The sequence below is a fragment of the Rana temporaria genome, chromosome 2 (assembly GCF_905171775.1).
Source record: "Rana temporaria chromosome 2, aRanTem1.1, whole genome shotgun sequence".
NCBI classification, from domain to species: Eukaryota; Metazoa; Chordata; class Amphibia; order Anura; family Ranidae; genus Rana; species Rana temporaria.
This window is the reverse complement of record NC_053490.1, coordinates 304,594,919-304,620,683: the sequence shown is the minus strand read 5'-3', so window position 1 is coordinate 304,620,683 and position 25,765 is coordinate 304,594,919. Positions and strand designations below refer to the sequence as shown.

General features: G+C 42.4%; 1 protein-coding gene across 1 annotated transcript in view; it reads right to left on the bottom strand.

Moving 5' to 3' along the window:
• Positions 1 to 25,765, bottom strand: part of AGO4 (argonaute RISC component 4) — a 77,105-nt gene that overhangs the window by 24,464 nt on the left and 26,876 nt on the right. Inside the window, exons 6-11 of the mRNA XM_040337318.1 lie at positions 23,219 to 23,353; positions 23,043 to 23,130; positions 19,971 to 20,118; positions 9,919 to 10,038; positions 5,218 to 5,346; positions 4,946 to 5,079 (exon numbers count right to left, since the gene is read on the bottom strand). Of these exons, the coding sequence (XP_040193252.1) occupies positions 4,946 to 5,079; positions 5,218 to 5,346; positions 9,919 to 10,038; positions 19,971 to 20,118; positions 23,043 to 23,130; positions 23,219 to 23,353 (754 nt within the window). The remainder of the gene's footprint in view (positions 1 to 4,945; positions 5,080 to 5,217; positions 5,347 to 9,918; positions 10,039 to 19,970; positions 20,119 to 23,042; positions 23,131 to 23,218; positions 23,354 to 25,765) is intronic.

The following is a 25,765-nucleotide window of genomic DNA, read 5'->3' as shown; positions in this document are numbered from 1 at the left end:
CGGCTGCCAGGCACGCGCATCGGCATCTGGGGGACGCGCGCGCCCCCCAGTGGCCGGAGGACGCGAAGACGTCAAATGACGGCGGCTGGGATTTATAGAGCCACCTTGCCGCCGTCATTTAACTATATGCCGGGGCTCAAGTAGTTAAAACCGCATGAAAAAACGTAAAAAAATGTTAGACTGTTAAAGTAGATGCTGAATAAGTTTTATTTTTTAAATTATGGTAGGTCTCAATAGATTTTGAGCTGCAGCAAGTGTAAAGCACCAGGCCGGTTTAACATACCAGCATTAGTCTTGTATCATTCTGCATTTCAGTTTAAAGGTTACCCGGAAACCCAGACTACGCATATTGTTAAGATCAATTTAGGAACAAGGTATGAGAGGAATCTGCACAATTTACAAAACTAGTGGAAAATAGGTCTTCAAAATTGTTTTAACCAATTAAACAAATCCAGTAGCTGTGTATTTTCATACTTCCTACAGTGCTACACTACTAGAGAAACCAGTAAGATTAGGGTGCGGAGCAGAAAGATTTTTAACATGAAAGGAAAAAGATTTTTAATAACCAAGCTATTAAGTAATAAGCTAGTTTGAAAGGCGAGACTGAATGTGATAGAAAGGGTTCAGCTGTGCCAAGGTTTAAAATCTGGAGGATGCAAGGACAAAAACAAAAAGATGCAGAGGCAGAGAGTGTGTATTAATATTGCAGATTTAAAGTGGTTGTAAAGGTAAAATGTCTATTACTTACCTGCTCTGTGCAATAAAATTGCACAGAGCGGTCCTGAACCTCTTCTCGAGTTCCACACTGGCAATCCTGGTCCCTCTGTCAAGCGCCCGCCTCCATAGTAAGCCGCTTCCCATGGGGGCACTCGTGCGGGCTCGCGCCCAAGCCCTAGCGCAGTGTCCATTGACAGAGGGACTCAGCTCCACCCCCTGCTCCCTTGTCATTGGCTTTGATTGACAGCTGTGGGAGCCAATGGCAGATGTGCACAACGCTAGATCGAACAGGGGGTGGGATTGGTACCCATTTGACAGATCCCTTCACACTTCTGGAGACTGCGCCGTCTCTCAGAATTTCGACCCCCCTCCTCCTGTCTTTAGGCCAGTTAGAAAGCACAGTGCGCAGTAGGGAACTGGCTCCACTGCCAGTTTTCCTTAACAGGAATGGTGATGTCAGCACCGACAGCCGAACGGAAAATTCGAACACCTTTTTACGTGTAGGGGGGGGACAATACCGATACCTAAACATATTTTTCCCTTAATGCAAGGAATGAATTAGGGTAAAAAATGTTTAGGGTTTAGAACCACGTTAAAAGTCTAAAACCGGACCATACTGTCACAAATGTATAAAATAATATGTAGTGAACAGAATAAAACAACCCCTTACTTTATTAAAGAATGAAAAACTAGGATGCAGATTCCTCCCATTACAATTTAAAAAAACACAATAGAGTTTACACCGTTACAATTCCTGTTCCATGGAACCACAAGAGCTATAAAAACAGCATTGTACCGCATTTATTAAATGCGGCCAAAAGATTAATACCAAGGTATTGGAAACAAGCAACATGCCCCACCCTTCAAGAATGGAAAAGGGAAGTAGTTATAATAATGGGAGCAGAAAAATGGATACATGACATCAGGCATAAACAATAGAAATTTTTAAAAAATCTGGGAAAATCATAACCAGGAAATAGATGGATAAAACCAAAAGCCTTATTAAGTTCGGAAAAAGTAGATTGGAACTATAAAATAAAAAGAAAGATGGGGAACAATCCACATCTTTTATTTTTAATGTGTATGTTTTTATGTATGTCTTGTTATTATGTCTAAGCAGAGAATGTGACACTAGAAGAATATGGGAAGGTGTTTAACGATCCTCCTCACCTATTCTGGGGGGGGGGGGGGGGGGGATGTGTGGGTGTTTTTTTTTTCTTCTTTTCTTTCTCCTCTTCCCCTTTTATTTTATTTTTGGCGGGGTGGGGAGGGGGAGGATCCAAAAACACATAATTTAGAAGGGAATACTACAATTATAAATAAGACATATATAAATATAACATTTTTAACACAACTTTTTTTTTTTGGGGGGGGGGGGGGGGGGTTTACAGACAAATATAAGAAGGCACAGAGGAACATAATATATATCACAAGTATATAGCACTAGGAATACATATATATTAATACATTCTTTATAGTCACAAACATTTTACTGCATTCTCCCTCCTCCCCCCCCCTTTTTTTTGTTTGGGGTGGACCGCAAACCAATATATATTTAAGGAAGGTAGTAACGAGCTGCCTTTTAAGTGTCAAGGCATATGTAAAGATTTTTTTTTAATGCAGTTTAATTATAAAAAAAAAAGTCTAAATGTGTGAAATACTATCGATGTGTTATCTGACTTAACAAAAACATGGTATTGTCTATACCTTTGTACAAAAAGGATGGGAGAATATTTGCCTTCTGTGTTCTTTACCCAAGTACAAAGGTGTAGGCAACAGAGCATGTTTACCTGTATTGGACTTCATGTTTTTTGGTCCATTAATGATTTGATGGAAAAAAACTGAAATGTTAATATTTGTTATCTTTTAGAAAAAATTGCAACGCGAATATACAGTTGTGTCAGTGGATGTGTTCTCCACTAGGATGCTTATGCCACAGATGGAGGAAGATCTGCCCAACCTAGTGTTTCAGCAGGATGGCGCTCCTCATTTCCAGTTGAATACCTAAAATGATACCCTACCAGCAGGGGTCAAGTCCTGGGGAAAAAAGTGTGGGAACTCCCACCCCAAAAAAATAAAATGATACGCTCATATGCATAATTACTAAACCGCATTTTTTTTGGTCCACTGTACCTTAGTAATCCTTTATGTTACTGGCCGCTTCCTGTATATGGATTCATCAGGTAGTGTTCTGTCACTTCCTCGATGCCGCAATGTCTCCTGGGAGCTTTTGTCATTGTTTAAGCAAGTTCTTTCTAATTCCTGCGATAACTCGCGGCAGACCTCCGCAATGTCTCCTGGGAACAATGACAAAAGCTCCCAGGAGACATTGCGGCATCGAGGAAGTGACGGAATACCCGCACACTACCCTATGAATCCATATACAGGAAGCGGCCAGTAACAAAGGATTACTAAGGTTCGCCTGCCCCTGACAGTGACTCGAGCTGGGCATCGCCGCTTGGTGAAGGATTGGCTCGGGCGGCTCGGCTGCTCTAGTCCTGCAAAGGGAACTGCGTTCCTGCTGTGAAAAAAGTGCAGGAACTCCGTTCCCACAGGACTTGAGCCCTGCCTACCAGAAAGTAGGATCGGCCGTGCAGGAATGAACAATTCACCACTGTCACACTGACTTCTGCGATCACCAGACCTAACCCATCAAGACTTTTTTGTGGGAGTAGACCAAGGACTTTTGTGTATGTACGCCTTATGCCATGGGACCTGAAATGATGCATCACAGATGCAGTGGAGTCAATATCCAAGACATGCTGGCACAAGTCTGGACAAAACTGGGAGTACCGTCTCAACATCTGTGGTGTCACCAATGGGGCTCAAACATTTGAAGTGCCAAAGTAAAACGTGGACAGTTAATGTGTCTTTTCATGTTGATGCGTTTTTTTTTTAGGTTCACTCAGTTATGAATAAATCAGCTTTACTTTTTCACCATCCATTGCATGAAAACCATTTTTTTTTAATTAACATTTTCACACAGTACAACATACCTGCGAGGGGTCAATGCAGGGCCAGTAACTGGGAACTAACATAGTTCAACATACCCAAAGTGCCTCCCCCCAACTCGGACGAACAGCCAAGTCCAGGAAAGTTTTACCATGTTCTTTCTTTTTTTTTTTACTTGGAAAAAACAACTTTATTGATATAAAGCACATTTTACAAGCCATTCAGATGCATGTAGGCATGGAAGGTCAGTTATGCATCAAAACCATTTTTACAAAATATCAAATATATAAAAAATAAATTATTGTGCAGCCCTCTGGACAAAATCAGGGGGTTGTAAATGAAGCCCATTTTTGGTTAACCGCCAATGAAACTGAATACTTAAAAGGTATTAAAGCTCTACAGCGCTCCCTATGCATTAAAGTGATTATATTTATTTTTATATATAAACTTTCCCTTTGCAAAGGACCAAACATGTTAACACCTGCTCTGTGCAAGGGTTTTGCACAGAGCAGGCCCCTATCCTTTTCTGGGGTCCCACGGTGGTGCTCCTGGCTCCTCCGAGTGCCCCACAGAGAGACACTTTCCATGGGGTCAATCATGCTGGCGCTGCGTCCCGTGTGACAGGATTCGATTGACAGCAGTGGGAGCCAATGGCTCCTGCTGCTAATAATCTATCTAATCTATCCAATCTATCCAGACAGCGGCTGGGAGCTGCTGTGCTCGTCCCTGTTGCTAAAGCGATCATGTTCAGGTAAGAAAAAAGGGGGCCTGGGGGCAGCTGCAGCAAAGAAGAATTTTCGCCTTAATGCATAGAATGCATTAAGGTGAACAAACATGAGGGTTTACAACTACTTTAAAAGAAATTCTGCTGGCAAAAGCAAAGCTGGAGAAGGGCTTGGGAAAAAAAATATTAAAATTCTTTTGGTATCCAAAGTTAGGGGTTACAAGGGCATCCAAGGAGTCGATCTTACCAACCTTGAAAGGCCAGGAAGAATTTTTTCCCACGTGGCAGCAAAATTGGGACAGGGTGCCTTCTTCCGGAGTAAAACTATAAAAGCTGTGCATGGTTGTACTAGGTTGCGTTGAAAAATTCACAAATACCTGTGCTTATTTTGTATATGCAACATTCTCCTGTAAATGTGGAAGCACATCTCAAACATTTGAGATTTAATCAAAAAAATAAAATCTGTATGAGAAAGATTGACGACATTTAGAATAGGTTTTTCTATAGTCTGCTCTAAATAGTCTTTGAAGAGAAAAAAAAAGGTGCACTTACTTTAACAAGTCTTCTCTGCACTGTTTCTGCGGGGCAAAGCAGGCAACAGCCCAGACTTTTATTTCAATACCAGCGTAGAACTGCTTCCCTCTCATATCCCAGACACCTTGGTTTGGAGTGGCTACTGTTTTATTCTGACAAGAAAGTAGCATGTGTCAGTGGGCAGTTATTGGGGTTTATAAGTGCTTATTTAAACTAATCTGGTTGTCACAAAATGTAGGCAATTCCTCAGGCATATATACATAACTAAATATTTTACTTAAGAAACCTACCCGTCCTCCATATTGAAGCATAGGAGCTGGAAGCACCCTGCCTGTAAGCTCGGTCATTTCATTATGTACAACAATACCAAACTCCTTCAGGTATGGGTCTGGTCCCCCAACCATACTGTTGCTTTTTACCTACAAGACAAATACATTTTAAAAACACTAAGATTTTATTTAAACCAAAAATCATCCGCAAGTTAAATACAAGTGTATTGAAGTACATTTATCCTGCCTAGGCTGTCTTGGTCTAATGTAGTTATTGGCTGCAAGATGAAAACATTGCTAAGTTCACAGCTTCAGATTCAAGTAAGCATGCATGGTTGGATACTTTTGATTAGAGAGGCTAGGCAGGCAACAAGATGTGCGCATGTTAAGAGTACACCCAGAAAAAAAAAATGTTTTGACTTGCCTGTAAATTCCATACCTTAGGTGTCTAGTCATAGACCATGGGCTATATGGCCCTACCTTCAGGCGACAGGCCACTTGAAAAAGCTTTTTGTTGGGAATGCCCCCAAGAACGCTCTGAACACTCTACCCACTGTGTGAGACTCAAGTTTTGTAGCAAGTGAGAAGAAAAAGAGGGGAGGAACCCATGTCCTGCCATTTACTCCAAAATATGGAATTCAAAATTCATATTACGGTAAGAATACACTACTGGGCACAAAATCTAGTTAGATCATGGGGCAATTCCAAGCAAAAAGGCTGGGGGGTAGGCAAGAATATAGCAAACAGCAGACAGGCCTACAAGTAAACAAAGGGTCAGACTCTAAACTCTCAGATGACTGCCTGAAGCACCTTGCATCCAAAGATCGCATCAGAAAATGCCGGCAGATCAACTCAGAAAAAAATTAAAAATAACTTTGCATTAGAACAGCTTGAGAATTTATAGAGCTGCAAAACCGATGCTTGATGCCGAAAAGCCCAAAAAAACAGCAACAGATCTGGTCTAATAGGCCCTTGTTGGTAAGGGATGAACCCTTTCCTCAGCAAAAAAGCTGCCTGGGCCACCTAGCTATGGTAGAACAGAAAAGCAGGATGATCTTTCTTGGGACCTTCAACAAAGTACAAAAAGACAAAACAGTTTTTTGGAAGAATGATGTTGATGCTAGGTGAACCCTAACTTCTCAGACCTCAAGACAATGAAGTGTTCTTCAGGGCACAAGGGAAGAGAATATCCTCATTAAGGTTAAGAGAGACCATCTTGGGAAGAAAGGAAGGTCGGGTCCCAGGACCACCATCTCTATAGAAGGAAAAAGTTCTTTAAAATAGCAGCCAGCTAGGAAACATGCCTGATGGAGGTAATGATCACCCCCCCCCCCCCAATAAAGACCACTTTGAACTGGTGCGGGATGTCCCATTGAAGGAGCCCAGCAGTAAAGGGAGATTTAAAAAAAAAAATTCAAGCAGATTTATATCTTAGGAAGAAATTGGGGATAAACATGACCCACACCTCGTATAAAGTATCTTTTTAAGAACATGTGAAGTCGAAATATCTTTGGAACAGAATGAATATGTCAAACCCGTCACTTTAGAATACTGGTGAGGCTGGTCTAGACAATACTAGAGGGATAGTCAAAGAATAAAATACTACCGTATATGCAAAACAGGCCTTTCAAGTGCAATGGTAGATCTTACAATAAGTAAATGTTCTTGCTTTGAGCAAATGGGAATGACTAAGTAAAACTAAACTGTGTCTAAGCATCACAAACTGAGAATGCCATTAAATTAATTTCTAATATTCAAAGCATCCACCCACGTTTCAATTATTTAGTTGAGAAATCACTTTGAAAAAACACACCCCTAGCATTTCTAGCTGTTGCCATATTGAGTAAGGTCAGATGATTCATGCAACATTCACTTCCTGAAATCGAAAACCCCTTCCAGATGAATGAAAAAAAAAAAAAAATGCCCATGAGGACTTCTGGGATGTATGACATTTTGGTATAATTAAAATATACCTTCTTAATCTTCTACTGCTATAAAGCCAGGCTGGATACAAATCAATTGTTTTTTATAAAAAATAAAAATGCCTTTGGTGTAGAAAACGGACCTAAAGATAAGTTTGCTATTTAAGATACATTAATAATTTTTTTTAATCAGCATGAAATTGAGCTTAGTTCTATAGTATGAGGCTGTATATGCTGCAATATTTACATGTTTGGTAAACAAATTCAATTCAAATTCAATGAATGCAAGCTGAGAAAACATGCACTGCATTGATGCATTCACACAACAGTAACCAAATTTCAGGAATATTCCTTTATCCCATTGTTTTACAAATCTATGTACACTACAAACTGTATGATTGAATCGGTTCTGATATCACTGTTTTACTAACCTGACAGCTTATTCTAAATGGGAAACCTTCATATTGTTTGCTAATACTAAAGATTCTAACTACCAGGAAGAATAAGTCCTTACATTTAAAGCGCACCTGTCATTTCAGACCCATTATGGCAGCACCTGTTCAAGGGCATCCACTCACCTGCTGCCACCACATCCCTTACCTTGTTGTGTCACTGCTGCATCACCAGCCGTCTTATTAAAGTGAATGACTGTCGGTGAGTCAACAGCAGGTCAGAGGAGGAGAGGACAGTTGCTCTTTAAAAAGTATGATTTAATCAAGTTGATTTAAATCAAGCCTTTTTACTGGCGACTTAAATCAAATCCAACCTGATAGCCGAAGGATTAAAAATATTTAACGTGAATGGAGAATGTTTAGTTCTGCTTTAATGCCCGCCCCTATCATTTAAGACCTGTGTTTCAACAGGGGTGTTGTAAAAACCAGTGAGTGAGAATGAGGCTGGAATAGAGAGTCTTGTTATAAGAGGTCTGGCCTATTTGGAAGAGGCAAAAGCTCATCTGCCAAGATTCTGATTATGCCTCTGTACCAAGTGTTCTCCTGGGATAATTTGGGGGATCATTAAAATTCATTCCTCCTCTTGGCTGCAGGGCAGTTGAGGGAGAAGCTTCACTGGAGGGAACGCATACACCCTACTGAACAATGTCCAACAAATCACCAAGCCATGCCACAAAGGCCAGGGGATCACTGAGTCAGGTCACAAGTCTGTCCAGTCTCTTGTTGAATCATATTTCCCACTTCTGATAGAGAAAATCAGTCTGGTCTCCTTCAAATTTGCCCAACTTTCAGCTCCCCCTTGGTGGTTTATGTAGGTCAAAGCTGTGAAGATGTATGCTTACTAGGTGACTGCAGTAGGGGGGGGGGGGGGGGATTAGTGCAGAGTCAGTCTTATGGCTCAGTTCCAAAATATTGATGGGAGTGTGGACTCCTGTGGGGACCAGTTGCACTGGACAGTAAGGGAATTGTGAATCCCACCACAGCCAATGTCAGTCATTACCACCACCCAGGGAGGGGAAACAATTTCCTTGAATTTAAGGCAGAGTTGGAAATCCACCATGCCAGGGAGTTTTGACTTGCTCAATAGGGTAGGTGGTAATTCAGGGAAAGGATCCGTTTGTCCTTCAAAGTGAGAATGTTGATGCAAACAAAAAAGTCCACTCTGAATTAAAGCCGATATCTTCATATGGTGTAAAAAAAAAAAAAAACAATGCACTCCGTACTTCCATACCAGTGCTTAAAACAAAGGCTTACTGGAATGGTATGACCCTCACAATGAAAAGTCATAAAGTACTTGAAAGTCATCGACTCCGATCCTAGATATACGATGTCAGCATACAATCCACCATATATCTCGACAGCCACTCCGATAAATGTGCATGAAAAATTGAAATGTTCCAAATAGTATAAAATCAATGGTAAACAATATTTACTAATGCCACTCATGTATGAACAGGCAGAGCTGAACAAGTCAAAATCCCAGAGGGAATGCGCAGAAAGATTCTTTGTGATGACATTACAAGAGTTGGCTCTACAAAGCTCTCTGGCAGAGCCCACGCTTGTGAACTCATCACGGAAACACACAGACCGATGCCGCTCTGTCTGCGGCTCTAGAGAAGCAGGTAGCACAGAGTAAACAAGATTCTTGCTTTCTGCAGAAATGGCAGGTGGAAGTATATCAGCCAAAAGGAGTATGCAGCTGCATTAACACTCAAGCAGCATTGTTACTGGTGTAGAACCTGCCATAGGGTTAAACTTTACATTCTGGCAGCTTAACAGACACATCTACCTTCCACCAATGTAATGGATACATGGCCAACAGCTCTAGAACTGTATAGTATTCTGCAGCTAAACTAATCGTTCACCTTGGCACACCAAATGCCAAGGTGAGTGCCAAATATGATTTCAGTTTCTAAAACAAACATTTCAGGCCAGCCCTGCTGATGCAGCGTTTGGGTACAGTTCCCAAGGTACACATGGAAGACAACCAATACAAAAACTGCTAGTGAGCCTTGAGGCACTAAGCAGTTGGAGCTTAATTTTATTACAGGTACTTCTATAGCGCCATCAATTTATGCAGCACTTTACATATATAGATTGTACATTTAAAATATTAATTAGTATCTTCACAGAAGTGGAAGTAGTGAAGAAATATAAAACTGGTGTAGAAATTTCTGCAGAGGGTGATGACATCTGAAGCCCCCACACAATGGGTGGGTTATGTGAGGGTGCACTAGCTTACGAGTCCATTCACCTAAGGTGACATATAACCAATAGTCTATAACCACACATCCTGCATTCTGTATGATAAAAATAAAAGTTTACTACCAAATGCTATAAGCACTTACCAGCCTGCTGATTTCTTCTTGTCTGTCTGGAGCAGACCGAGCTGTCGCTTTGATCATAGTGGAAGTCTGATTGTCGGTCAATTTCTTAATACAACGTTGGCCAGCTACGATGTTACAAACCTGAAAATAATAAGTAAAGATTATTTGTGTCAAAGCACTTTCAATCTATCCTTTGCAATATTTGTCAATATACAGTTTGCCTTTTTAACTATGCTACCATTATATGGATGACCTGTATAATGCACAGAAAAGACAGCTGGGAAACACCTATCCTGGTTGTAAAGCAGAAGGACTTGTGAGCAGTTTAATTATATTTTGAAAGTCCGTTTTAGCATTTTAGTTAAAAAAAAAAAAAATCACAACTGTTAGGGTCCTTTCACACGGGCGGACAAACGGTCTGTTTTTTACAGGTCCGTAAACGGACTTGTAATGCTTCCCTATAGGATTGGAGACGTTAGCGTCCGCAAAGATCTGCTTTTTCAGACGGAAGAAAACCCTATTTTTCTTCCGTCTGGCGGAACGGATCGGATGAATACGGACACACGGTCCGTATTCATCCGATTCCCCATAGGGGAGAGTGGAGGAAAGACAGGGCGGTCTCTGCACAGTGTGCAGGGACCGCCCTGTCCGCCGACAGCTCAACGGGGATTTACGGATGATCCCCGCTGAGCCGACAGACACACACGGGGCGGATCAATACGGATCCGCTCTGTGTGAAAGGGCCCTTAGAATCATTTAACCAGTTGTCAGCTAAAATGTAACCAAATATTTTTGTATTTAATGAATAATCAATTTCTTGACGCCAATTAGGTACACAGGAATGTAGCAATTCTTAGACATTTGGATTATACCGCCACCTGAGGTTTGGACAATAGCAGACAAACATTAGGCCAGTTCCAGTTTAACCCCATCTTCAACCATAGGGCCTCAGTCTTGTTGGCAAAAAGCACATGGGGTCTGTGTCTCAGGGTGTAAAAGCACAAGGGACACAGGATTACTTAGTTCTAGTACATTGGACAAAAAAGCTTTAGGACAGCCTTAGTATAACCCCTCCCACTCATTTTGCTTTTCTTTTCAGTTACTTTAACCCACTTTAGCTAAATCATGAAAATTTTGGAGGGCATTGGGATACCAACCCTGGTAGAAGATGGGCACAAAAACTTCTAGTTATGAATCCGAGACCCTGATCTCAAGGCTCTACAAGACCCCTTATAGTCGTATAGCCGTGTTGTCCCATTGATTTCAATGGGAAGGAGCGGTAAACACACTGCTTCTTCACCGTTTCAAAGATGCGGCTAGCAGGACTTTTTTTTACCATCCTGCTAGCGCAACGCTCCAGTGTGAAAGCCCTGAGGCAGCTGTTTGAGGGCAGATTGCAGGTGCCATTTTTAACACTATAGCGCCTGCAAAACTCCCTCAGTGTGAGAGGGGTCTAAAATGCACATTTTGGTTTGTGATTACCTGCAAAAACACGTACTTGATGTGCCTATATGCATCCTGGATTATTTGGCATCCTGTGCCTGAGTAGTTTTGCTTTTTTATTATTGTGTTTTTTTTACATAAGCCTTACTCTGAATAATAAAAAAAAAAAAAAAAAGTCAGACATTTCGGGACTTGTGTCCCTAAATGTAATCATGTAAAAGGATTCAAAGTCCACAATTGTTTTTTCTAAATCCTTTATTAATGAGCAAAGGCTTAAAAAGGAGAAGTCCAGCCAAAGCTTGATTGGCTGTACTTCTATGGATCACAGGAGTGCAATTCGTTTTGCATTCCTGTGACCCGGATTCAGCAGAGAGCGAGCTGAAGTCCGCTCTCTGCCGACACAGAAATCAGTCCAGGCACCGCATCATCCTGACAATGGGAGTCTGGATCCACCAGGTGCCTAGACTGACACCTGTCTCAGCCTTTTAGAGAGCCGCTGAGAGCCAGAGACAGACGACCCCCCCCCCCCCTCTCTCCACAGCTCAGCATTCCAGTGAGTGAAGAGGAGCAGAGAGCTACTGATTAACAGTCATCAGCTCTGCTTGGGGAGCTGTGAGAACCGAGCCATCGGCTGTGTTTGATCGCTCTATTCAGCATCGAACCGATGCTGAATACACCTAGGCAAGAATGAAACTGAAAAAAAAAACAAAAAAAAAAACATCTCAAGTAATTCTGGTATGTTGGAAATACAAAAAGCAGTTAAACTGAGGAATGGGCAACACACAAAAAAAAAACAAAAAAAAAAACAGGTCAGCACACTAGGTTTATTAGAGCCACCTGAATGAAAGCTCTAATGATCAAAACTGGCATCAATGAGGCCTGAATGTCAACCTGTCTACATGTAAACGTGTGCACAGAAGACCAGGTGGCAGCCCTGCAAATCTGAGAAGCAGATGATGGATACAAAAACTCCCACAAAGCATTAACTGATCTAGTTGAGTGTGCCTTGAAAAAGGTAACAGTAGAAACCTGCCCCTAAAGCTGAATCTCATGTATGCCAATTTTTTCATTGGTTCAAACTGTACTAAAAGACAAGAAAAAAAAGTGGTGGTTCGTGTCTGGTATCCCCACCTGGGATATAAGGCATTGAAACAGTCTGTAGTGAAGAGGCCATTCTAACAAGTCCACACAGTGATGGCCAAGACCACCAGACAATTTTAAATGCATAGCACATGCACAGCGGAAAGGGTTGGTGAACTTCTGCCAGAATCTGGCAGGCTTTTTTGTAGCTGCAAGACTTCTGGTTCCTTCCCGACGGTTGATGGGAGCTATTACCAGGGCACTGTCAAACTGAATTTTGGTCAGGTGAACTTGTAGTCCAGCAATGAAGGGATAACCGATTTTCTTTGAGTTCCTGAGCATTGACAGGGAGACAAGCATCCTCTGGTGACCAAGTCCAGTACTCCTCCCCAGCCAGACATGCTAGCATCCATCATGGGAACTTTTTAGACCAGTTGGAGGAAAGCGCCAACACCAGAATGAAGATCTGAGGTGCATTGAATAGACTAGGGCAGGAATATGCGATTAGCAGACCTCCAGCTGTTGCAGTACTACAAGTCCCATGAGGCATAGCAAGACTCTGAAAGCCACAAGCATGACACCCAGAGGCAGAGGCATGGTGGGACTTGTAGTTTTGCAACAGCTGGAGGTCCACTAATTGCTTATGCCTGGACTAGGGCAACAAACTGGTATTGGGTGCTTACAGCAAAAGGCAGGAAGCGATGTGTTGGAAAGACGGGGCAGTAAAGCAGACATATCTGACGTACATATAGGCAAGAAAGTCTATAGAACAGAGGAAAGAAATAACTGACTTCGTAGACTAACTTTGTACCCCCCAAAAAAGGGTACAAAAATGTGTTAAAGCGGAGTTCCACCCTATTTTTCAACTTATCTGCATTCTTTTTTACACTGGCCCCTTAAATACATTTGGGATGTTTTTTTTTTTTCTTTGAAAAACTCACGGTTTTATTCATGAGAGTCTGTTTCCCCCATTGCGGAGGAATGGCCTCTCCGCCGCATCTAGCGCTGCTATGCCTCCTGGGAGATGTGTGTCATCAATCCCAGGAGGCTGGGCTGAACATCGCAGCCGTGGTTGAACATCTCGGGGGGCGGGAGGGAGGGCAGTGCCGCCCATAGAGGTGGTGTCCTTCCTCTTCTCCCTCTAACTACTCCCACCGCCCCCGTCCTCCCTCCACCACCCGCCCGCCGTCTGTCTCCGGTGCACGGAGATACAGATCATCAGGCAGACAGAGCGCATCTCTGTCTGATAGATCTGTATCTGAGAACACCGATCGTAGTACAGCCCCGCCTCCCTGTACATAGAAACATCGCTCTGCACTGTGTGTTACAATTCTAGTGCAGGGAGGCGGGGCTGTACTACGATCAGTGTACTCACATACAGATCTATCAGACAGAGATGCGCTCTGTCATCCTGATCATCTGTACCTCCCCACTCTGCACTGGGCACTGATGTCGTCACCGCACTGACTGATGTCGTCACCGCACTGACTGATGTCGTCACCGCACTGACTGATGTCGTCACCGCACTGACTGATGTCGTCACCGCACTGACTGATGTCGTCACCGCACTGACTGATGTCGTCACCGCACTGACTGATGTCGTCACCGCACTGACTGATGTCGTCACCGCACTGACTGATGTCGTCACCGCACTGACTGATGTCGTCACCGCACTGACTGATGTCGTCACCGCACTGACTGATGTCGTCACCGCACTGATATAAGGCACTGGTGCCACTGCACAGATAATGAACTGGTGTCACCGCACTAATGGGCACTGATAATCTGCACTGGTGTACCCTGACATTTGGGTCTGGTTGTGGTGCCGGGGCCGATGCGGGGTGCTGTGCCGGGGCCGATGCGGGGTGCTGTGCCGGGGCCGATGCGGGGTGCTGTGCCGGGGCCGATGCGGTGGGCAATGTTATGGTGGCAATGTGCTGTGCTGGGGGAAGAAGGAAGCAGGAGGAACACAGCACAGGGATGGTGGGAACCCCTCATATTGGGCACAGCGGGTGTACAGACCCAGGAACTCAGCACAGGGATGGTGGGAACCCCTCATAATGGGCACAGCGGGTGTACAGACCCGGGAACTCAGTGTAGGGATGGTGGGAATCCCTCATGAAGGGTTCCCACCATCCCTGTTCTGTGCTGACTTTTTGTGGCTGTACTCCTGCTGTGCCCATTATGAGCGTACGAATGTGAAACGGAACTAAACAAAATTAATTTATTGACAGTGCACATGTCTAGTATATGTATACACACCACATATATAACAAGATATATATATATATATATATATATATATATATATATATATATATATATATATATATATATATATATATATAAAATTTTGTTATGTAGATATATCTGCACAAGAACAAATTATTTTGTATATTTACTGGTTCCTGGAAGGAGGAGGGGAGGAGAGGTTTGCATAGATAAGGGGCGGTAACTTCCTCTGACACTCCCGTTGCTACTGAAACCTGATCTGAAACCATTACATTGCTTGTGCAGCACTGAGCATGTGCGAGGCTGAAATCCAGGAAGTCATACAGTCTGGCTTCATGATGCCCACACTTAAGATGGCCCCAGTCAATTTCTGTTTTATAAAGTGTCTAAATGCTGTAACAACCTAACAAAACGGACCTTAGTTTACAGACTAACTGTAGTAGAATACATTAAGCTTGTGTATTACAGGGGTATTTATATTTAAAAAGTTTTTATATTTAAAATTGTGGCCGGAACTCCACTTTAAAGCACCTTTAGATCCAGAATATGGTAAATGCACTCTCTTTTTAGAGAGAACACCCTTGAACTTTTCCTGTTTTGGAACAATGGCACTGAAACCTTGAGAGGAACTGCACCAGAGCCAATGTGGAGGTTACCTAGTATTTTCAGAACATTGGCAGGTTTGGCAACATGAAGAAGGATGGAGGCAGAAAAAGCAGTTCTAGCTTTTAACCCATGGAAACCATGTTCTTATTTGAGAGTCCAGAACCTCTGGTGCTTTGGGTTAGACTTGGGAAGACTGGAACAAACACAAGAACAGTATCCTGATTGAGAGGCTTAGGCTTTTATATTGGGGCAAAAGGGTTTTTTCCCCGTGGTGACTATTTAAGGTGTCCAGGATTTGTCAAAAAGATGTTCCCCAGCAAAGAGAACACATAACAGGCATTTCTTGCATTGGTGTTCTGCAGACCAGCATCTGGGCCAAGAGGTTGTCTAAACAGTGCAGATACTAAAAAGAATAAATAGTCGGAGCAAGCGAGAATTATTCGCTGCTCTAATTGATGATTCTTTAACATTCTACGTAAATGATTAATAAAAAAACATTGAAACAGAAAAGAGAACAGTCCCACAGGAGGCGATCAGTTTTCCTTGTTGGAAAAAAAGTGTATCGATAAAAGATGCTCGCATCCCGAACTGCATGATTTTGAATGGGATGGGGCTATGAGAAATTAAGTTTCAACATTCCTACAAAGTGTAAAAGATAATGGTGAAAGCATCTACTATATGAGTGTAGATATGACCTTGGGTTTAGCAGTACTGCAAGAATTTAGGCCACAGACTCTATAGTCTCTTATAGGCCTCTTGCATCTCACAAAGGGTGTAAAACCAACAGAGTACACTGAAAACCCATCTTTCAATGGAAGAGAGTAGTAAGAAGTGATACCAGTTGAGGTTGCAAGTCACAAAATCAAGAGGGGCAGTTCTTAGAGAGTCCGGCACCAAAAGAAGCCCCAATAACCTTGTTGGAAGGAGACTCACTACATAGGAATGTGGGAGTTGATACAATTTACAACATACAGTGGGGATCGAAAGTTTGGACACCCCAGGTAAAAATTTGTATTATGTGCATAACGAAGCCAAGGAAAGATGGAAAAATCTCCAAAAGGCATTAAATTACAGATAAGACATTCTTATAATATGTCAAAAAAGTTAGATTTTATTTCCATCATTTAAACTTTCAAAATTACAGAAAACAAAAAAATGGTGTCTGCAAAAGTTTGGGCACCCTGCAGAATTTATAACATGCAGTGCCCCTTTTGCAAAGCTGAGACCTGCCAGTGTCATGGATTGTTCTCAATCATCGTCTGGGAAGACCAGGTGATGTCAATCTCAAAGGTTTTAAATGCCCAGACTCATCTGACCTTGCCCCAACAATCAGTACCATTGGTTCTTCTAAGCAGTTGTCTAGAAAACTGAAAGTGAAAATAGTTGACGCTCACAAAGCTGGAGAAGGCTATAAGAAAATAGCAAAGCGTTTTCAGATGTCAATATCCTCTGTTTGGAATGTAATTAAGAAATGGCAGTCATCAGGAACAGTGGAAGTTAAAGCAAGATCCGTAAGACCAAGAAAAATATCTGACAGAACAGCTCCCAGGATTGTGAGAAAAGCAATTCAAAACCCACGTTTGACTGCACGATCCCTCCAGAAAGATCTGGCAGACACTGGAGTTGTGGTACACTATTCCACTATAAAGAGATACTTGTAAAAATATGGTCTTCATGGAAGAGTCATCAGAAGAAAACCTCTTCTACGTCCTCACCACAAAAATCAGCGTTTTAACTTTGCAAATGAAAATATAGACAAGCCTGATGCATTTTGGAAACAATTTCTGTGGACCGATGAGGTTAAAATAGAACTTTTTGGCCAGAATGAGAAAAGGTACATTTGGAGAAGAAAGGGCACAGAATTTAAAGGGTCACTAAAGGAAAAAATAAATTGCCTAAAATTAATGTCTGCAAGGTAGACAGACAGAATAGTGTAATGATTCTGTTAAAAAACAAGTAAATACCTATTAAATTCCTTCTATCACCTCCGGCGTTCTAGTTTCTGTTCTCTCATTCACTTCCTGGTTTGCGGCGCTCGTTCATGTAAGAACTACATTTCCCAGTATGAATTGCGGCACACCCAGTAATTCACACCTCCTTGAAGTCTCTAACACGTAGAGAGCATCCTGCCGCACAGATGTAGTTCCCAGGAGGGGGTGAGCACGTTACTGACCACCGCAGTAAAGCCTCCCATTACGGTGGTCAGTAAAATCAGACAAGCAGGAAGTGAACAGAACAGAGAAGAAATAGAGCAACTTCTGAGCAAAAACTAACAATGAGGAAGTGAAAAGAGGAATGTCTGCAGGTAAAGGATGCTTATTATGAAAAAAAAAATCCCTTTACAACCCCTTTAATGAAAAGAACCTCTGTCCAACTGTTAAGCATGGGGGTGGATGAATCATGCTTTGGGGTTGTATTGCAGCCAGTGTCACAGGGAACATTTCACGAGTAGAAGGAAAAATGGATTCAATAAAATTTCAGCAAATTTTGGATGGTAACTTGATGCCATCTGTGAAGAAGCTTAAGTTAAAGAGAGGATGGCTTCTACAAATGGATAATGATCCTAAACACACCTCAAAATCCACGGGGGATTACATCAAGAAGCGTAAACTGAAGGTTTTGCCATGGCCTTCACAATCTCCTGACCTCAACATAATTGAAAATCTATGGATAGACCTTAAAAGAGCAGTGCATGACAGACAGCCCAGAAATCTCAAAGAACTGGAAGACTTTTGTAAGAAAGAATGGGCAAAGATACCTCAAACAAGAATTGAAAGACTCTTGGCTGGCTACAAAAAAACGTTTACAAGCTGTGATGCTTCCCAAAGGGGGCAGTACAAGATATTAACTCTGCAGGGTGCCCAAACTTTTGCAGACGCCATTTTTTTGTTTTCTGTAATTTTGAAATAAAATCTAACTTTTTGACATATAAGAATGTCTAATCTGTAATTTAATGCCTTTTGGAGATTTTTTCATCTTTCCTTGGCTTCATTATGCACATTAATACAAATTTTTACCTGGGGTGCCCAAACTTTCGATCCCCACTGTATATCCCAGGGTGAGGAGGAAAAAAAATTGAGACCAAACCGGGAATTCAAGTGAAATACCTAAAAGGTAAGAAATCAATCTGCTAGTACATTTGGACAACTGAAGCATCTACAGCGGGCAAAGTCAACTTATTAATAAATGTAATTTTCAAACGCAAAACGCACCTTCCCACTGTCAGGAGGAAGCCATGATTCCACAGGTTTCTTTCTAGTCTACAGACGAATGCCACACATACCAACTGTATGCATAAGGCCAAGCAAACTTGTCGGCACCCCTGTGATAGCAATAAAGTAAAAAAAAAACACACACACACACAACACACCCAGAAGTGCAGCATAGGACAAACATGTGTAGGTAAACTGCACCACACATGAGGTATCCTTGTGAACAAAGGTGAACGTAATAATTATAGGGTCATGGTCAACTCCAAACTGATGACCTGGTAAAGACTTTTAAAATGTTGCCTATGGAGACATTTACGTACCATAGTCTTTTGCAATTCCACCAGCATGCACAATTCTAAAGACCAAGACTGACATATTTATTTACTTGATGCAACCCCATCTTTGTCACTTTACCAAAAATGGGCATAATATTGAGTTTGTTGGCACTAAAATTCACCATAGTGTATTTTTCTCCTGAAAATCGGTGCACATTGTGCGTCATAAAAAAAAAAAAAGTACCACCATTTTATTCTTCAGGATCTCTCAGAAAATATATGTGTATATGGATTGATAGTGATCTCTAGCAAAAAAAAAAAAAAAACCCTGGATTTTAAGATGTGCAAAAATGTAAAAAAATTGCCCCAGTAACAAGGAAAGGCCATAGGCAGTCAATGTTTTTGTTACTTACACTCCCCTTTGACCCTGCTCCACTGCCTGAGATTTCTATGAAAGTCAGAACTTGCGGTGTACGATCCCTCAAATTCATTTGAAGCCGAGGTCCGGCTTAAAAAAAATATATAAAATAAAAGTCAGCAGCTACAAACACTGTAGCTGCTGACTTTTAATAAGGACACTTACCTGTCCGGGGAGCCAGCGATGTCGGCAGCCAAAGCCGAGCAATCGCTCGGGTCGCGGCTGCCCCTCCACCATCCTCGGTGAGGGAATCAGAAAGTGAAGCGTTGCAGCTTCACTGCCCAATTCCATACTACGCATGTGCGACCTGTGCGGCGCTATGTGAATGGGCGGATGTCTCCTGGGACACACACAAGGTCCCAGAAGACACCGCTCCCCATTTCCCAGGAGGCAGTGCGAGGAGAAGAAAGAAGACCCACCGGACAAGGAAGTGGCAGATTAGAACAATCTGCCTAGTAACAGCCACTTCTGGTAAGTATATAAAAAAAAAAATTTTTGCCCATTTTTTTTTTTTTCTTAGGGTGGACCTCCACTTTAAGCCAGGTGATTGTCTTCTCAGGCGCAGAGTGTGTTTTATTGTGGAGAGGCAACAAGTGTCACATGCTGCCTAATGGAAAGAACTACTAGTGGCTTCTTGAGCAGTCTGCCAACAACTTGAAGCAGCGGAAGAGAGTGGGAAAAAGTACTGGTGGCTACCTAGTTGCATTGCCTAGTATGGGCAATTATTAATGTGCATTACAATTGCCAACTATAGGTTTTCTGCCAGCCCAAGCCTAGAGGAAAAAGTGTTGATGGTGAAATGCTTACCTCTAGGGGTAAATAGGTGTGTTTCTGTTCTTGACCGACTTGCAAGCAAGGGAGATGTGGATATTTTAGCTGCAAGCTGTATTTCTGTTTGAAGTACTGGGCAACTGTGCACTCCATGGCCTGACCATTCTCCAGCTGCAAGGGGAAACTAGAAGCAAGCACATAATGACATAAGATGCTGCTTTGCAGAGGGGAGTGGATTTAAAGTGATATTAAAACAAAAAAAAATGTATGTGTTATATATATATATATACACACACACACACACACAAATACACACACATACACACTAAAGTTTACCAATCCCTAAAATTGGTGGCTATATTCGTTTTCTTTTTTTCACCTGGCGATAAAGGCAGCAACGCTACCGGTCTTAGGATGTCTCCAATTCACTGGAAGAACAGACACCCTTAGACTGCAGCTTTGTTAGTCTGCAAAGATGGTGGCATTCGATGCAATAGCAGATATCGAAGGATTTGGCTAGCAAATTAAAGCTGAACTCCAGTTAACTTTTTGGGGAGTTACAGCAACAGATTTTCCTTCTGCAATAAACGTTTTACATACGTTTAGGCTGGGTTCACATAAACTGCATGCGGCTTGCAGCAGGGGTTCCGTGCGTTCTTATTCTCCATTTCAGAGATGAATCAGGGACCAATTTTTGCCTGAATTTGGCCCTGAAATGGAGCCAAAGATGCACAGGACCTCTGTACAAGCCGCTTTCACAGGCACAATGGAGATGTGAACCGGCTCCATAGAGAGCCGGTCACAATCTGTCATGCGAATTGGATGTGGGGAAACCGGCATCCAATTTGCACTACCCAGCCTAAAATATGACCAACATGACTTATTGGCCTGATCACCAAGTGATAATAAAAAGAAAAAGACAACACAGCCACATCTACGAACTGGTAAACTGCAATATACATTTTTGGTTTAGATGCTTTTTAAGTCGACCAATACAAAAACCATGTTTTACAGCAGCCAGGACAAATTGCACACCATGGAGAAAAACCAGACTATGCATAAAAATCTCTCCCTCTCTCCCATTCACACTATCCATAGCAAGCAGAAACAAAACTGATTGCTGAACACATGCTTGTTCAAAGCCAGTGAATCATCAAACAGTAATGCAAGGTGACAGTCACAGGACTTGTACCATCAAAAAAAGTTCCAACAAGACTTAAAGCGGATGTGCCATTAAAAAAATTTATTAAAAGCCAGCAGCTACAAATACTGCAGCTGCTGACTTTTAATATTAGGACACCGACCGCAGCAGAGGATGAGCGATCGGCTCGTCTCTCTGCTGCTCCCCCCGCCATCCTCCGTGAGGGAACCAGGAAGTGAAGCGCTCCGGCTTCACTACCCGGTTCCCTACGGCCTTTGTTCAGCCTGCTGGGTTGAATAAAAAAACTTACCGTGTGTACCAGGCATTACACTGCCTCCGACACCTCTAAAACTGACATTTCTGTTCCATCCAAAACCCCTGTTACACCTAGTGGCAGCAATGATGTGCAGATGATTTTATATAAGTTCTCCATGTGCCCACTTTTGTACCAATTCTGCAGCTTAAAACCCAACTGCTTAAATTTTATCTTCATCTTTTGTACCAGTATTATAGTGCATAAGGGGCCTTTGTTTTTTTATTTTTTATCCCCAACCCCTTAAAATCCCTCACATATGCCCTTCCCCGACCACAGTGAATGCACCTGGCCTGTTACCAATTTCAATTTCAAAGATGCACTTCGAGCCCTGGGCCTCCTCATCTTCCATACGGCCATCTAGTGAGCTGCAGAGACCTACTATTCCTATATGGAGAGGATGAGAGCAGACCTTGACTGACACCAGCATGCACCAGGGGCAGGCACAATCTGGGCTCTGACAACATTCAGCCCATCCTGATCAGTTACCAGCTAGGATTTCTGAATGCAAGGCAATAGGTAGGATGAGCCTGATCTGGCACTTGGCCATAGCCTTTTCAATCCTTGGTAAATGGGATTTTCAACTTGCCTCTAAAATCCTTTGCTGAAATTTATTAAGGAAGACAGGATTCAGAAACAACTGGGTTATATTGCTATTTACAGAAGAATTAGACACTGCCAAACAAGTTTTAAAGAAAAAAGTGGACAGAGATGGGAGGCAAGATAACCGCCCTCTTTTGTGGCAAAGCACACAAAGGACACAGAAAATCCAGAAATAACAGACATCCCAAAGCAGGACCAACACAGCAAAAACCAACAAGCCCAAAGAAAACCAGTTAAAACAAAATCGATTGTTCAACCTGCAGATTAAAGAACTACCTGAACAAGCTTACAGCCAAAACTGGCATCAGCTGAGACCTGAGCTTCCACTGAGTGAAACTAGAAAATGTGTAAACAAATGGAGCAGGTGGTAGAGTTGCAATTCTGCAAAAATAGATGCTTGATGCTGAAAAGCCCAAGAGGCACTTACTGATTTATTAAAATGGGCCCCAATAGGAAGAGGACCTTATCCTTAAGCCTGCAGGCTTGAGTAATAACCTGCCTAAGCCATCTAGGAGATAGGGGAACAGGAAGAAGGCAGGCAGGCCTCGGTGGGGGCCTTCAGGAATGATGAAAAGTACATCCCTCAGTCAAATGGAAGAAGTGGTTTATAGAAAAGACAAACAGCCCTAACAATGTCCAGGCAATTGAGGGAGATCTTAGGATGTTTGGGAGAATATCCAGATTAAGTCACTCTGAGAAAAGGAGAGGTCAACCTTGTTTGACCAATTTGCCAGTGTCCAACTCCCCTGTAAGCAGCATTATAACCCAACTGTCTCTGAACATCCTGGGTCCCTTAATGGACAATAGGTGACGCCTTCAGTAAAAAAAAAAAAAAGGGGGCTTCATATAATTACAGACAGCAGACATTAAAACTGCTCGCAACTTCTGTTCAACAAATATATTCAAATCCGTTTCAAGGTAAGGGGAAATTCTGCATTATCATTGCACAGAGAAGGCAAGTATAAACTTTTTCAAATTAAAATACATTTTTGCCTTTACAATCACACTTTCAGTTAAATTTATCTCACTGCTATAGAATTGAGAGCCTTACGTCTGGTGGCTTGCTGGTCTTCGAGTAACATTACACACTCTGTACTTTCTCTTCATCTGACCGCAGTGTGTGACTTCCACTTTCAAACCTGTATATAAAAAAAAAAAAACTTGGTTTATAGCTGGTGGACAACACAAATACAGACAACAGTGAAATCTAGGAAGAAAATAAATTACCTCTTATTTCTTTGGTAAATTTTACACGCTGGGAATCTGTCAGTGGTTTGGTCTGTTCATTGATATTCTGAACATCTAGGACTTCGCACATGAACTCAATTACAGGCTGAGCGCGGTAAAAAGCAGTCGCAGAAACTGAAAATTAAAGGAAGAATGAACCCATTAAGCAGGCCCCGAGCTACAAACATCCGACTTACATACTACTCACTTACAAACAAACGGAGGGAGACAACAGGAAGTGAGAGGAAATCTACCCCTGGAAAGAGAAATTCACTCCTATGGGGAAAAAGGTGTTTACACTGAAGCTTTATCACCAATACTCGAAAAAAAAAAATCTAATTCCAATTGTCATTGGGACAGAAAGTGATGAGAAATCTTCTGAACAGGGGCACAGACAGAAAAACAAAACCTTACAGGAGTGTTAACCCCTCCCTATGCTATCCAGAAAACTCAAACTATTTTTTTTGGCTTGAGTTACACTTAAATGTACCTGTTCCAACTTACATACAAATGCAACTTAAGAACAAACTGTATATTAATAAACAACACATTTTTAATCAATTAACATTTGACAAAGTGAATTTCAAAGTAATGTTTTTCACCAAGACAAAACAAGCCAGTAGCACGATGACCTGTCTGGAGATGAAAGGGCTGTCCGAGATCGTTCAAAAACTGTTCCACTTGGAACTTCCAGAGAGGGGGGAGAGACAGATAAGCGGAAGTGGGGAACAGGTACCGTTCCCAACTTCAAGGAGATGGGACCGCAGCCCGGTCTCTTGGAAGTTTGGCCCCCTCCTCCTTCCTCTGCCGAACAAGTTAGAAAGCGCAGCAGGAATTTACTGTATATGCCACCAATAACGTCATCAGTGCATGCACTCTGAAGGAACAGCCGCCCGTGCCTTTCCTTCAGGGCCCTGTGTCGTGACCAGCGGCTCCCAGTGCGCATGTGCAGGAGTGACGTCACGGGGCCCTGGCCAGTGACACAGCCGCAGTCCACCGACCCAGAAGGAAGACGGGCGAAGATGGATGCGGCATCCAACAGGAACTACGATGGCTTGGTTTGCAGGTAAGTTCCACATAATGCGTTCATATCTATAACTGAAAATCTGAGTCCAAGGACATATGTAAACATCTATACCAGGGATATGCAATTAGCGGACCTCCAGCTGTTGCTGAACTACAAGTCCCATGAGGCATAGCAAGACTCTGACAGCCACAAGCATGACACCCAGAGGCAGAGGCATGATGGAACTTGTAGTTTTGCAACAGCTGGAGGTCCGCTATTTGCATATCCCAGATCTATACCATTGAGAAAAAGAACAGGTCAATTTTTACACATGAAAAAAAATATTCATGATAATTTGCATGAGAACTTTTGTTCCTTGCCAATTGATCAGTAACATTTTTACTTTCATGTGAATTTAGCCTAATACTGACTAGCTGCTATATACAACCCCTTCTCTATTACTCCAGTGAATTAAGACCGGTGACTGAAGAGTAGGAAGACTCCTTAAAAAAATATAAAAAAAAAAAATTAAAAACAGCGCTTAAAAACAGATAAAGGGTAACTGTTATGTCTGTTCTTTTATTTTGTTACTTTTTGTGCACGTTGCTATGTGCAATGATTGGCCGGGGTATGCCCCTATGGCCCTGTTTTTTATCTCAACATTGAAAATACCTTAATAAAAACAATAAAAAAAAAAAAAAAAAAAAAAAAAAAAAAGATAAAGGGTCCAGAACATAATATGCACGTAAATACACCTCCTGTTAGACTTCATCTACATACCAAACATGCAAAATTTGACAACAGAACTAGATCTTACCCACCAGACTAGTCACTATCCTGTGTAGATCTAAAGCTATTCTTAGTGTATTATAAAGTTGAACTCTAAAAGTAGCTCAACACAGAATTACCCCTATGTCACTGCGGTGTTTCAGAGTGACTTAAAAGCAGGCTATTGACCAGTGAGTGCTGTATGAGTAAGATTCCATTATAGGTGTGCCTCTATTGCCGTTTGCTGCTGCACGCTTACCCCCAAGAAAACAAGTGCGGCATAGTTAAAGTGGAGTTCCAGGCTTTTTATGTTTATTAAAAGTCAGCAGCTACATAAAGTGTAGCTTCTGACTTAATTGACAGACACTTACCTGTTCCACGGTCCAGCAATACGGCCGCGAGGAGCATCGCTCCGCTCCCCCTCCTCCTCCTCTCCGCCGGTGCCACTATTGCCACTCTGGGCAACCGCCCGTGACAGCTTTCGGCTCCACGGCCGCGCATGCACAGCGCATGCGCGAGTTGCACTGCTCCATCGGAGTGGACAGGCGATCTTCTGGGACCCGTTGTGTCCCAGGAGATAGCCTAGAGGGAGGGGCCGACTACATGGAGAGGAGTCGCCGCCTAGGTGGCCTGTGGGCTGAAGGAGGCAGTGGGATGGGAAGTCCCACTCATAACGAAGCCCCCACTTTTCCCCCTCCAAAAAAATGACATGCCAAATGTGACCTGTAAGGGGGCGAGGAGTGCTTAAAGCGGAAGTTCCACTTTTGGGTGGA